The sequence below is a fragment of the Tarenaya hassleriana genome, unplaced genomic scaffold, assembly GCF_000463585.1.
Source record: "Tarenaya hassleriana unplaced genomic scaffold, ASM46358v1 Cleome11, whole genome shotgun sequence".
Lineage (NCBI taxonomy): Eukaryota > Viridiplantae > Streptophyta > Magnoliopsida > Brassicales > Cleomaceae > Tarenaya > Tarenaya hassleriana.
Window position 1 is genome coordinate 1,210,384 of NW_010961290.1, and position 13,603 is coordinate 1,223,986.

At 36.4% G+C, this 13,603-nt stretch overlaps 3 protein-coding genes across 10 annotated transcripts in view; 1 reads left to right on the top strand and 2 right to left on the bottom strand.

The window, feature by feature from the left end:
- Positions 1 to 686: 686 nt before the first annotated feature.
- On the bottom strand, positions 687 to 1,889 carry LOC104805333 (mavicyanin). Its single transcript, XM_010529867.2, has 2 exons — positions 1,536 to 1,889; positions 687 to 1,264 (listed from the first exon to the last, which is right to left on the bottom strand). The coding sequence occupies exons 1-2, from the start codon at positions 1,696 to 1,698 to the stop codon at positions 873 to 875; spliced, it is 555 nt and encodes a 184-aa protein (XP_010528169.1). The 5' UTR covers positions 1,699 to 1,889; the 3' UTR covers positions 687 to 872.
- Positions 1,890 to 2,376: 487 nt separating this feature from the next.
- Positions 2,377 to 5,702, bottom strand: LOC104805334 (uncharacterized protein At3g27210). Its single transcript, XM_010529868.1, has 4 exons — positions 4,277 to 5,702; positions 3,979 to 4,083; positions 3,165 to 3,239; positions 2,377 to 3,085 (listed from the first exon to the last, which is right to left on the bottom strand). Exons 1-4 carry the CDS (start codon positions 4,485 to 4,487, stop codon positions 2,661 to 2,663), a joined length of 816 nt encoding a protein of 271 aa, XP_010528170.1. The 5' UTR covers positions 4,488 to 5,702; the 3' UTR covers positions 2,377 to 2,660.
- A 2,248-nt stretch (positions 5,703 to 7,950) lies between these two features.
- LOC104805335 (sister chromatid cohesion 1 protein 2) overlaps positions 7,951 to 13,603 on the top strand; it is a 7,148-nt gene continuing 1,495 nt past the window's right edge. For 3 of the 8 annotated variants that reach the window (XR_770465.1, XM_010529873.2, XM_010529874.1), the window contains exons 1-12: positions 9,117 to 9,408; positions 10,169 to 10,448; positions 10,531 to 10,568; positions 10,661 to 10,707; positions 10,871 to 10,941; positions 11,017 to 11,858; positions 11,958 to 12,069; positions 12,160 to 12,296; positions 12,374 to 12,903; positions 12,994 to 13,030; positions 13,430 to 13,451; positions 13,544 to 13,598. Coding sequence is in view for 7 of the 8 variants with exons in the window: in XM_010529873.2 (XP_010528175.1) it covers positions 9,285 to 9,408; positions 10,169 to 10,448; positions 10,531 to 10,568; positions 10,661 to 10,707; positions 10,871 to 10,941; positions 11,017 to 11,858; positions 11,958 to 12,069; positions 12,160 to 12,296; positions 12,374 to 12,903; positions 12,994 to 13,030; positions 13,430 to 13,451; positions 13,544 to 13,598 (2,295 nt within the window). In the remaining variant the exon portion in view is untranslated. Of the gene's footprint in view, positions 8,494 to 9,115; positions 9,409 to 10,168; positions 10,449 to 10,530; positions 10,569 to 10,660; positions 10,708 to 10,870; positions 10,942 to 11,016; positions 11,859 to 11,957; positions 12,070 to 12,159; positions 12,297 to 12,373; positions 12,904 to 12,993; positions 13,031 to 13,429; positions 13,452 to 13,543 lie in introns of those variants that run through there. The other 5 variants (XM_010529875.2, XM_019201571.1, XM_010529870.2 and 2 more) reach the window with 5 other exon arrangements.

Genomic DNA, 13,603 nt, shown 5'->3' on the forward strand with positions numbered 1-13,603 from the left:
TTGTTATTATTGTTGTTTGACACTTCCACTGAAGAAGAAATCTTGTCTTGGCTCATAGCCCCCTCTCTCTCTCTCTCTCTCTCTCTCTCTCTCTCTCTCTCTCTCTCTCTCTCTCTCTGGTCCTTTTTAAATGTGATCTTGGCGTCTTGCAAAACATGAGGAACGGTATTTAAATAATAAAATCAGTATATAGTAAGTGCCTGTATATTTTTCAAGACCCAAAAAATATAAAAGAAAATCAAGTACATGATCATTCAAAATATATACTTATGATTAAATCTGGAAAAAATCAAAAATCAAATATATGGGTGAGTTGATTTAGAGCTAGATCTATAAAATAGTTCGTCCACGATGAAAATAAGGTTTTATAAATAGCTCAGAAAATGTGTGTATTATGGATGTTATAATATATTCTTAGATTCCCAGAAAATAGAAAGTGTATGTAAATAATTTAAATTATGGCTATATTTTTCGTTTTCTTATGAAAATTCATTAGTACATGGAAAGGAGGACAAGGAATATTCCAAAGGGTATCATTCGAGTTGAAAATAAGGACGAATGGTATATGCCAAAAAAAAAAAATCAGTCAACATTTTATAGACATTAATGAAAGGTTCATAAATTATAAAACGTGTTAATATTGTTTAGACATTTATTAAAACCAATTTTTTTTAATAAAAAAAAGAGCAATGAACTCAATTCAATACTTGGAAATTCACACGAACAAAAGAGATTACATTATAGGAAAAAAATGCAACAAACTCGGGAAAAATAATCATACAAAACACCAATACCATTTTAATTCCCAAATTTATTTTTTCCTCCGGAAATTGTAATTATCCCCCCAATAATCCTGATTCAAAACCCTTGTCTCAGAAAGCCCAAATAAGCCCAGTAGCCAAAAGCCCAATAATCATATTCATAGAAGAAGTCCAAAGCCCATGGCCCGAACTGGAACCCGGCTTCGAGTTAGAGTCCGAATTCGAGCCGGACTTGGAGCCCGAGTCGGGACTCGGACCCGACTTTGAAGCCGAATCGGGGGTGGAAGCGGCGGTGTCGGAGGAGACGACGTTGACCTTGACTTTCATGCCCTGGTCGCAGTGGCCGGGGGTCCCACAGGCGAAGTAACGAGCTCCTGGTTTGGTGAGCTTAACGACGTCGTTTCCGGAGCTCATGGATTTAACGGGTGTTCCCAGGTCACAGCTCTTGTATGCCGTCTCACTCCCCAGCTCCACGACGCTGTGTAGTCCCGAATATTTGAACACTGGCGAGGAGAGAAGAAAAAAACAACATGCAGTTTATCGGTTGATGCGGAGATGGAGTACTAAACCGGCCGGTTAAAGGATTACCGGTTAGGCTAACTAATCCAATGATTGAAATTGAATCGCCTTTGGATCAAAAGTTTATGCATATTGACAACTTTTTCCATCAAAAATTTTCAAAACAAGCAAATTTATATTCGTATTCGTATTGATTTGATTTTATATGAAGTGAATATTAGATCGAAATGAAGAAACATATTCCAAGAAACGTACCCAATTGATCTCCGAGTTTGAACGTCAGGCCGGAAGCCCAAGAATCAAAATCAGTAGACTCTTCCCAGCCTTGGCTGCCGCCGACGACATGTTGAGCGGCCGACGCTAACCTCGCCGCCATAGCTAAACCGGTACAAACCAGAACCACCAGAACCGTCTGCATTTTTCTTCGGCTTAGCGAATCGAACCCGGTTAAAATTCCGCTCACTCCTCTCTCTCTCTCGGTTTTAGCAATGACCACTCACTTCCTTGCCAATGCCGTGTTAGTGTGTTAGTGTATATATGCGCAAATGAAATGCATGAAGATTGGGGGTTGCTTAAGGGCCAAAATATCATGTGATGTGAATGATTTGTTTGAATCGTAAACCAAATGCATGTCCGCAATTATACTTGGGTTCTCCGCAAGTCTTGACCAATATATAAGTACATCAATATTTTGCTATTTTCAGGCTCAGTACGAAGAAAATGTATTTTTATAAATTTTTGAAAAAAATCCTAATAATGGATTGTCCGAAAAGCAAACAAAGAGGCTTGGAGTTGAAACTAAGTTATCGTTGCGGTTATGTATTTTTGTCTTGCTTTACTTCATCTGCATCATTATATGGTCTCTTTCAGGTATTCATTAGGGCCTTCTAAACAAGCTTCGCTCCTAAGGTCCTTGTTGACATCATAACCATAATTTTATACATATACAAATATATATATATATATATATCCAAAAACTACCTAACATATTCTAAATTCTAATTCATGTAAGCTTTTGAACTTCGTGCAAGATTGTAATAATAATAAAGAGAACATATTGTTCTTAAAACTAACACGTCTCGTCTACGTCATGATAGGAATAAAAATATCATTTCGCCATATAAAATATGATGCGAGACATGCAAAACCCCGCGGGCATTCTCAAAGGCAAAAGACCCGTAACTACTACATAAGCGAAAGGGCAAATTTACATGATGTCCGAGCAAACCCTTGTCATCTTTGGTGCTTCATTGCAGGAAGTACCTGTATAGATCTCTCATCATATACACAGCCATGTCTTCACCATCACCCTTTATTTCTATACAGCATCTCTCTCTCTCTATATATGTATATATACGTGTGTGTGTGTGTGTATGTAGCTCACTTCACTGCAACGGTGGCGGCAAGGCTCGTCTTCTTCCTCCTATCAGAAAAGCTCCCGCAAGAGGCAAACCGGGGAAGACACCCGGGAGAAAAAGATCTAAGCTTCCTCTCCTTCTCTTCAGCTGCAGCGGAGTCTTCAATGGCTCTGAGTTCACCGCTGCAGACACTGGAGTTAGTTTCAGACACATACGGAGTGTTAAAAGACGATATCTCGCTGGATCTGCTCTGGTTTTCAGGGGAATCTTCTGAAGAATCTTCTCTAATGCTGTCGTCTCTGAAGAGCTCGGCTAGCTTCTTCCTCCGGGGTGTGGGAGCCTCTGATGGACTCAGAGGCTTTTCCTCGAACGTAAGGTTGTGCAAACGGGGAACTCTGTCCGAGAAGCTGCCGCTTTTAGGAGTGTTTCCACGAGACGGTGTGAAATCTGCGAGAATAAAACATGCATTCAGAGTGCTAACAAAATGTAAAACCGAAATATAATTTCAAAGCGAAGAGAAACGCACCGCCATTGACGCTGTGGAACTCGTCATCTGACTCTAGCCACGCCTGTGAATCGAAGAATGCTTCTTCTCTACTACCTGAGAGACGGTAAAACAGAACACAGTTTCAGATTTCAGATCACTGTTTATGAGACATGGGTCACATTACTGTTCAAGTTGACAAAATTGAATCAAAATCGCACCAAATCTCTCTCTCTCTCTCTCTCTCTCTCTCTCTTCATATTTTCTTGTTCCAAGTGGCCACCCACCACACCCAAAAGCATATATTAAAACGATGGGGAAAAAGGGCTACAGACAAAGATTAGTTCTAAACCACCACTCAGTAAAATCTGTCATTTTGCAGAGAAAAAAGCTACCGGCTTTATCATTAACAAAAGGAAAAGAACTTCAGAGTTACGAAACCAATAATGGAAGAATTCCAAGAAAAATCTCTCTCGCTCTCTCTCTCATGTATACAGCCCAAAGTTTGAATTTTCAGACCACTCGGCCAATGAATGAATCGCCAGATGTCCATGTCCATAGAAACAAGAAAAACATACACCTAAAGAAAAACAGAATTGATCGGGAAAAGGGGTGAAGAATGTTCTGTGATGATGATGAACGTATATTATATGATATGAAGGTGAATTATGCATATTTAAATTCCACACAACACCACGTCTCCTAAGTCCTAACAGATCGAAGATCATCATAAACTAATGATTTCGTTAGAAACCAACATCAACACCGCCTTAATCAGTCGACCGAACCCAAATAAAGAAAACAAGAAACACGACAGCTTTTCCTGAGAAAAGACAGAGATTCCGAGGAAAAATACCGAAGCTTTTCTTAGCAGAAGAAAACGACCACCGAGATTTGATCGGACAATCTTTTGCCGACGTCGGAGTATCCCCCCAGACCGAGTTCTCCCTTCTGGGCGATTCTGTCGGAATCGATGAACGTATGTTATATGAAGGCGTGTATAAAACTGTAATCATTGTTTATATAATTTTTCTGAGAAACCCCACACCCCCAGGAAAGACAACAGCTTTATGCGAAAAAAACATCCACGCCAAAGGCAAAACACTGAAAAGTCGAAACCCATCTGAAGAACGCAGAGATTCCGAGACAAGTACCTAAACTTTTCTGGGCAGAGGAAAACGACCACCGAGAATCAGCCGCACCGCCACCGTCCTCCGCCACCATCTCCGGCGGAGTAGCCACCAGCCCCGAGTTCGCCTTCTTGGGCGATTCTGGGATCACCAAAATATCTGCTCTTGTCCCAAAAGCCACGAGCTTCATCGCGGGACCAGACCGAGACTTATCAACCGACGCACACGAACCCATCCACGAGCAGAACACCGATCAAAACAAGAGAGAGAGAGAGCTCAAATGGAAAAGAAGAAATTTTGGCGTAGAAGACGTTGATATGTACTGTCGAGTGGAAGATCGAAAGCCGACGATTCCTCTTCGGGCTATGTGGGTCCCCCCCTACGCGGAGCCCACTCGGTTTTCGTGACTCACTCTACGGTCGAATACGGTGTCGTTTCGGGTATTCGCATAAAACAACTTTTATATCGTGGTGGGTCCCGCAGCCTTTTGGCGCTATTAAAACTTTATTTAATTCTCTGATTAGTCTCCTAACCACGTAGTAATCAATAATTTTAATGCAGACAGTTTTAAAGCCGTTTTGATTGCGATCCAAAGTTTGACCATTAGATGGAAACTAGTAACCAGTAAAAGAAATAAAATTATTTTATAAATGTGCGGAGATTTAGTAATATCTAAAATTTTAAACAGTACAATACAGAATTGGAACCCTATCTACATCATAAATTTTTGTAGCAATTCAAATATTTCCTAAAATCGAATTATTTACTATTTTAGTAAATTTGTGTTTTCTCCTTGTGCGAAATCAATTATTTATTACATATCAAGGCATAACGGATATATAGTATATACACATATGTATAACCATATAAAAACGATGGATTAATTTGTATGAAAGATTTTTTTTTTATAATCAGGATGATTTTCCAGGTCTTCGGTCCGACTACATCTACCCTAGGTCCGGGACCAGCCTTTATATATGGATCATTTTAATACAGAAATTGCATCCCTCCCTACCAATAGAATCGAACCCATGACCTTGAGAATTACTTTGTCACCTCTTCACCACTAGAAGCTAATTACATTTAAATATGTTTTTGTTGATTTGAAAATATTCATGAATGCTCCAGAAAATATTAGCAATTCTCTAACACAATCTTATTCCAATAGTTTTAAAATATGTTACTAATTATTTTATTTTATATTGATTTTTATAAGATATTCCTTGCATTATTCGATATCGGTGGGGGGTAATTTATCATTATGCAACACATGTGACAAAACGAAGTTGGACACCTCTTCATCGACTTCATTCATTTATTTAGATTTATTCCATTTTTTAAAATGAATATATTAATCAATATTCCAACTCAGATGGCCAAAAATATCAGAAAATCCGATCCGAATGTCTCTAAGTAATTTGTGTTGGACTTTTTTTATAACAAATATTGCCTATTCATATAAAATTGTATTGTAATTCGAATACTTATAATAATTTAAATACACAAATTATTATAAATATTTGTATTTTTTAAAATTATTTTCATAAAAAACTCTCTATTTTATGTAAAATACTTTAAATCTATTCAGCTATGATAATTGTTCCAACGATCTGTCATAATCGATATTTGTCGTTGTTTTCAACGAGAGACATTTCACTGTTCGTTGAATAATTTTATAAAACGAAATATAATGATTGAAAAAGATGAATACGGATTTATCCATAAATTAGACAACATACATACATATACAGACATATATGCATATATATATATATATATATATATATAGAGGATTGAATGATTGATAACTTAATGTAATTTGTTTATCAGCATTTACATATAATCAGAACATGAACAGTATATATCAACTACCAAACCATTTGGTAGTCTATATAATAAACGCCTTACTATTTATCAGCACATGGATTTTCCTAATGTTTGACCTTTGTATTAATATTTCTGATTTTTTTTTGTATCAGTATAATATTATTTGGAATCATCTACAATAAAAAAAACATTTCTAATAAAAAAAATGACAGCATTTAAATCCTAATGACAATATTTATACAAGACCCATAATATTATTTCTTTAATATTTTTTCACAGCTAGGATTGGAAGTTATAATATGGTATGGTAGCCACTAGGCTATAGAATGTTTTTCTTAAATAAAACAAATAATTATATATGTGCACTAGAAAAAAAAATCCCCGACAAATTTGACAAACCGATTGATTGAGAGACGACAGATTAATCAAATGCGTAATTATGATTATTTATTTTTTAAATGATAGTAAGTCTTGTGTTTCTTCTTATAAATTCAAGAATCATATGATGGTTGCATTATTAGGAAAACATTAAAATTTATTAGAATTGTAAAACGTATAAAACAAAAATATTTTATCAGATATTTAAATAAAATATCGTTAAAATCTATAATAATTTTATATTATGTGTTGTATTTTATAAAGAATTAATCAATAAAATATTTTAAAATACAAATAACATTAAATCAATAATATTAAATTATGTTTTAGTAGTTTTGAAGGCATGGGCTGTGCGATTCAAGATCAAGCCCACGTCATAACATATATAATGCAATGTGAAGCCCACGTCCAATGGTCAGCAAATTTGGCAATTTAGCATCATAAATATTTTTACAAAATATAATAATTGGTGAAAAAATCTCATAGATATGCATATTTTAAGAAAAAAAAATACAATTCAATAGAAAAAATAATATATCCGATCAAACACAATTTTATGGCATTTGTAACTACAAAATCAAATTACATATTACATCAGTTGAAGAAAACTTTGTGCATTGGATCGGAAATTTTAAAGTTTATATATTTTTAATATGATTTTTAATGGTAAAATTTTATATATGTTACCGTGATCATTGTTCAAATAAAAAACTATAATAATTTGAAAGTTTATATATTTCTAGGAAAGATTTTAATAGATGCATTTAAAGCTATTAAAGATTTATATATTTATTTGGAAAATTATCGAGTTATATGGGATTTATATTGTTAAACTAACACTAGTTTAAAAGAGAAATGAATAAATAATTAATGTGGGTTAAGGGGTCTAATCAAGGCTTAAATAAAGCACGTCACTAAAGTCTGATCTTGTGGGCATCGGGAACGAATCTGTCAAAGTATTCCACGTCAGCCTATTGTGTTGTATAAGACATCATTACAATTTTGTAATTATTCGTAAACATTAGAAATTTGTGAATTTGGGATATATCACTTACAAATAAGGCGAAATCATGATTTTACTTTTTTAATATATATTTAACAAATAATATAGATTTTTAGATCATGGTGGGCTTCACTCACATACTAGATAAAATATTTATGACTAACGATAAAAATATGAAAAATAATCTTGAAAATCTTTATTTTAACTCGTGACAAATAATCATAAATTATAATTTACGGTGCAATCATGATTTTATTTTTATAATATATTTTTAGATATTGATGGGGTTTTGACTAATAAATTAAAATATCAGATATTTTTGAAGATTATCATCGAATCTTAAAAACTATAGTTATAAGTTTTGTATATATACAATAGTTAAGGTTTAATATTTTTACAAAAAAAATATTAATAATATATATTTTTATTTTATAAACATAAAATAAATATTTAGGTGAAAATAAAAAAAAATACTATAATAAAATATTAATTAAAATATATACCTATTAATCTATTATGTGGGCTGGGTATGACCTAGTTGATTCCGAATGGAGAATATAAAATAGATTCTCACTCGAGTAAGCCCAAAAAAACTTACTTGGGCCTATTGAGCCTTATAGCCCTGACTCATCCCTGATATCCTAACGACGTCGTTTCGAGCCGATATGTGACCTGTCATCGCGTTAAGCCACAGAGAGAATCAGAGGAGAAAATCTCCAGGAGATATTCGAACCCAAGAAGTTTTTATTTTTCTCTTCGCATCATTTACTGGATATTTTGTTTTAGGTTTCGCTTCGAATCGAGAAGACTTGTGGAGTGAACCTGCCGCTGAACGCAGGTTCTGTCGCTGTTGGAACGCGATTTCGATGGGGGAGTGGTGAAGAAGAAGATGAAGGAAACTAAGAGTAGAACGCGAAAAAACGCGTTCGAGTTTGGCGGTTTCGGTTGCGGTTGGGTTGTGGGAAGCGGGCTATCAATAAAACAAGCGGTGAGGTGACACGTCGGATCAACCATGACCGTAGCCAAACAACACGTATGTTTTTCCAGCCACGTGTTAGAGAACTTACGGAGGTTGTTTGAAATACTCGGATAGCTGCCAGCTCAGATTTCTACGCAACTTGCCATTTTCTATCGGTTTACAAATGTGAAATTTTTTTACATATTCTCAAATTTTTACCGCACCAAAAAAATATAACGTGATTGGGAAATTGCCTTTTTCTAACGATATAAGTGATATGTACTAAATCAGATGCTAGAATCGAAATTAATCTTATGTTCCCCAATCCACTATAAATTGTGACTTCTAAGATGGGATACAAACGTTTGGCCCGTCAATATATATATTCTAGTTGTTTAGGAAACAACATCAAAATATGACTAATTAAGAGATCCATATCAAGAATTGTTTTCCGGTGATTTTGTTTTGGATGCCCATAAAAAGGTACCAAATTAAGACGATATTTTGTTAATTAATTGTTTTTTAAAATAAAAAGGTGAAACGATAGACTTTGGAACTTTTTACGAGAAATATTTTATTTAATTCCATAAAAATTTACCTATTTTCCTTTTTTGCTTTATTTTATACCTAAAATTTTGCAAAATAGAAGTGCTAGCTATTCAGTTTCTTTCTTTAAAAAATAGAATAAATAAATCTTAAGAGAGTTCTTGCAGTTTTTGAGAAGCTTGTATGGTACACCACTTGACCGTTTCTTTCTTCGTCTCCTCCGTTCTTACCCCTCCCTCTCTCGTTTCAGTGTCGAAGAAGTTAACCATTGTTATAAAAACCGAAGCTTTTTTTTTGTCTGAATCCCAGAATCTCCGAGAATGTTTTACTCGCAGTGTCTTGTCTCCAAAAAGGGACCTTTGGGAGCCATATGGGTCGCTGCCTATTTCTTCAAAAAGCTCAAGAAAGCCCAAGTCAAAGAGACTGATATTCCTTCTTCCGTTGGTTTGTCTCCTCCGCATTGTTAAATTTGAATTCATCTTTAAAGTCTTGATTTTTCTGGGTTCTTGGTGAGGATAGACAGATTCATAGAACGCGAATTAGAAGGGTTTAAGTGAGGGAAGGTTTGCGACTTGGTGAGAAATTCCTTGAAATAGACACTCTGTTTTTTTCGGTTTTCCGTCGTATTTTCCCTGCAGCCAAACAGAGTTCAACATTATGTCTTCTGGGTTCTTTCGTTTCTTAATTCGTGATGATTGAGTTCCATAAAAAGAAGAAGAAAACTTATGACGATTGTGATATGTCTGCCCCTTAATAAGTAGGTAGGTTTTGTTCATCAATTGTATGATGAAATGCTTGAATGAACCATGTATTTTTTGGTTCAGCAATATAATTGACGATTGATCTTGGAACCTAAAACTTTATTGTTTAGTCTTGCTTTTATGGAAGCTATAACTATTATTAGCCTTGTGGCGTCTGGGTTTTTTTCTGTATGATGTGTAAGTATGTTTTGTCTGCTAGTTGATGGGACGTGGTCAATTTAACTGAAAGAGAAAATCTATGTACCTTGGAAAGGCATTGTCTTTTTGTAGGGCGGATCCTTGTTTCCTACTTTCCTCATAAAGGACAGCTTTTGTTAATAAAGATATGTACAATACTTGTCCTTTAGAGATCTTCTCTAGCACATTCCCGTTTAATTATGGTGATTGTATCGGTTCTTATTGTGTGATAATTCAATTTTTCTGGGTTTGTCTCGGCTGCGCAGATGAGATCTTGCAGAAAGAGTTGGAAACCTTGGCATACAGAGTTTTGGCATATCTTCTTGTAGGCATCGTTCGGATATATTCCAAGAAGGTCGATTATTTGTTCAATGATTGCAACAAAATGCTCATAGGTGTTAAGGACTTTGTGACTAAGGAGAAGAACACCAGAGCAGAAAAGGCAAATGCATTTACAACCGATCCCACACCATGTTTTGGGATTGTTTTGCCAAAGAGATTCGAGCTAGATGCTTTTGATCTGGAGATTCTCGAAGATTTTCACGGGTAATCTTGTTAAGTCAGTATGATAGGCGTTCTGGGCGATACCCTTTCTACTCTGTCTCACTGTTTGTGTCTTCTTTTTCAGGGGCAATGTTAAACCTCAAGACGATATTACACTTAAAGGTATTTGATTGGTTTTGCTTTTCAAGTTAATATTAATCTCTTATCTTTCATGGAATTGATAAGAGACATGAGACACAATGTGATGAAAACAGAGGGAGGTTGGCATGGTGATAGAATGGGCCAGCACTCGATGGAAAGGGTAATCTTCTGAGCACATTATTGTTTATTCATTGAGATTTTTGCTCTGATCCATTTGTCTTACGTTCTCTTAACGATTCTCTGAGAGGCCCTTCCGTTGATCTGGTCATTTCCGTTGAAATATCAAATCTCTGTGGTGAAAAAAATGTTTTCTGGATTTGCAGTTTGATGTTGGGGACTACTCTAAGGTTACATTTCATGAGACTTACTCACCTGATCACGAAAACACTGAATGGTGAGTAAGTGTGATACCTAAGCGATTTGGTGGTTCTATTGTCATGTGTCATCGATGGAATATATCTTATTGCAGCTATAGGTCTGCTTGTGGTGTAGACATATATGCAGAAAAAGCCAGAAGCTCTCAAGAAGTAGATGCAATCAGAGATATACTTCATATGATCGAAGAGGAGACACCGAGTCCTAATGAATCTGGAGATAATCTTGATGCTTCTTGTGGTGTCAATGCAGCGGCAGAAAATGTTAGTAGCGCTCAAGAAGAACACATAATCAAGGACAAAAATTTTCTGGTTGAAAATCCCCGCGATATGGACATAGATGTAGAAAATGCCAGAAGTGCTCAAGAAGAAGTAGAAGCAGTTAGAGAAACATTTTGTATGGTTGAAGAGGAAACACAAAATCCTGATGAATCTTCTGGAGATCATCTAAATACTTTTCGTAATGTGGACACAGATGCTGAAAATGCCAGGAGCGCTCAACAAGGAGACTCGGTCAGAGAAATGCCCTGTGTGGTCGAAAGTGAACCAGTGAATCCTAGTGAATCATTTGGGGATCGTGTAAACTCAAGTGAGCAGAAGGACTTGGAATTAGATAAAACGCTGGAGGAAGGAAGCAGGGAAAAGATGCGGCATGATGGGTTCCACTCAGACAAACACTTAAGCCCTGAAATGATTTATGGGATTGAGAGACAACACTCTGGTGGTGTATCACAAACCAATTGTCAGAATGAGATAACTCCTCCGGGTGAGGTAGAGCCTGTGAGTGAAATATTTTACGAAGGAGTAGAGAACCATCAAGACCACGGTGACGGGGAAAGAACTGAGCCAGAAGTTGCTAAATCAATTCAGGAGCCTCATACCCCGGGTTTAGTTACATCTGAAGAGCCTCCTCAGCTGAGCATCCCAGAAGCTTCGGGTAAAAGAACATAAAAGTTATCATTTTAAGACGTGGGAGGCTTAGTAGAACAAACTTATATGACTACTTGACAAATCGATCTTTACTTCGAAACTGCAGGAGCAACAAGTCCTCATTTCTCGATTATCCCTACTCCAGCTGCGAAGGAAGGTCCTCGGGTTTCAAGGAAAAGGAAATGTGTGATAGATGACACTGTTGTAATACCCAACAAGTACATATCTTCATCTACCCTCAGCATAATTTTATCTGACTGTGTTTAGGTCTCTTGAGGGTTCTTGAAAAGTGTTTTCTGTTTTTGCAGAGTGATGAGGCAATCTTTAGAGAATTCAAGTGAATTGGTCACAAAGCGAAGAAAGGTCCCTCATACTGCCCATTCAGCCTGGAGAATTTCACGTTTGGCTAATCTCTCACAATGTTTCTTGGACCCTTTGATTCCCTGTGAGTGAAATTTCATGGTCCAATGTGTGTGATTAATGTGTCATTTATCAGCTAATGATATCATAATCTGAATGCAGATAGACCGATGGAGCTTCAGGTGTTGTCCGTCCAGTCTGCTAGGCCAAGAAAACCGGAAACTATGGAAACTCCTAAAGCTGCTCGAACTTCTGGCCAAATGAAAGATTTTTCTCTGGAAACGAAGAGAACTCCTGCAGCTTTTTTAGATTCTGAGCGAATGGGGAATGCACGAGAAACAGTAGAGGTGACAGCAGCTGTTGCAGATGTTGAGCAACCGATGAATACCCGAGAAACGGTAGAAATTCCTCTGGCTGGTTCTCTTCCCGAGCTAGAAGTGACTGCAGTGGAAAATTGTACAGAGATTGCCACTGAGACAGAAGTGAGCCCTAGAGCTGCTGGAACTGCTGAGCAAACAGAGATTGCACCAGAAACACCAGTGAGGGAATCAATGTCCATAAGATATTTTAAGAGCCCTGAGAGCCCCAGTGATAAAGCTATGAGATCGGCAAACTACGGTTCGAGTTTTGACAAGGATCCTATGATGTTTGGCGAGGATAGAGATCTTGACATGATTCTAATGCAGGAAGAGGTAATGCTAATAATAACATATTCTTTCTAAAGGTTGACCCATTATGTTTTAGTTTCAAGATTGAGCATAATTTATGTGTTTCTGTTTCAGCAGGTCATTGTACATGAAAAAGGGAACTTGCAACTAGGTAAACCGCCTCCCAGCCTCCTTTTAAGATTGTGAATTTAAGCTGATCAATTATGCTCTTGCAATATTGGAAAATAACCAAGTTGTAGATGGATTTACTTCATAAAGTCTCAACTCTTGGTGATGAATGAAGCACCAATATTCAGGAAAAAGAACGACAGTTTAGTGTTCATTTTTTGTCTGATTGTTCTATAATAATCCTGTAAATCATATGCTTCAACAGTGAATACTAGATCGTGATCTAAAGAAATCGTTAATGGTTCTGCGTGGAAGATACTTTTTCTTTTGTAGATTCTCAATTTTAAGACATTTTTTCGGTATATTTCCTAAAACAAGTCTGCAGAATGTATATCAGTTCAATGTGTAGTGTTCTTACTTTTTATGCTGTCTTCATCTGCAGATTCATTGTCAGCAAGAACAAGGTCTTCGAGAGAAGCTCCCCTCTGAATAATTTTTACGCATTGCTTATAATTGATCGTTTTTCTGAATATTTGCTTGGCAATGAGATGCACAGGAAGGTGGCAAAGTTCTTGGAAAAGATTTTCCGGAGACAGAGGGAAAGAGTAGAGGAAGA

Coding starts and splice junctions, on each gene's coding strand:
- LOC104805333 (XM_010529867.2), bottom strand. CDS start 1,698: ATGCAGACGGTTCTGGTGGTTCTGGTTTGTACCGGTTTAGCTATGGCG. Junction 1,265..1,535: donor CAAACTCGGAGATCAATTGG/GTACGTTTCTTG, acceptor TCTCCTCGCCAG/TGTTCAAATATTCGGGACTA.
- LOC104805334 (XM_010529868.1), bottom strand. CDS start 4,487: ATGGGTTCGTGTGCGTCGGTTGATAAGTCTCGGTCTGGTCCCGCGATG. Junction 3,240..3,978: donor TTCTGCTAAGAAAAGCTTCG/GTATTTTTCCTC, acceptor ACCGTCTCTCAG/GTAGTAGAGAAGAAGCATTC. Junction 3,086..3,164: donor GTTCCACAGCGTCAATGGCG/GTGCGTTTCTCT, acceptor TTATTCTCGCAG/ATTTCACACCGTCTCGTGGA.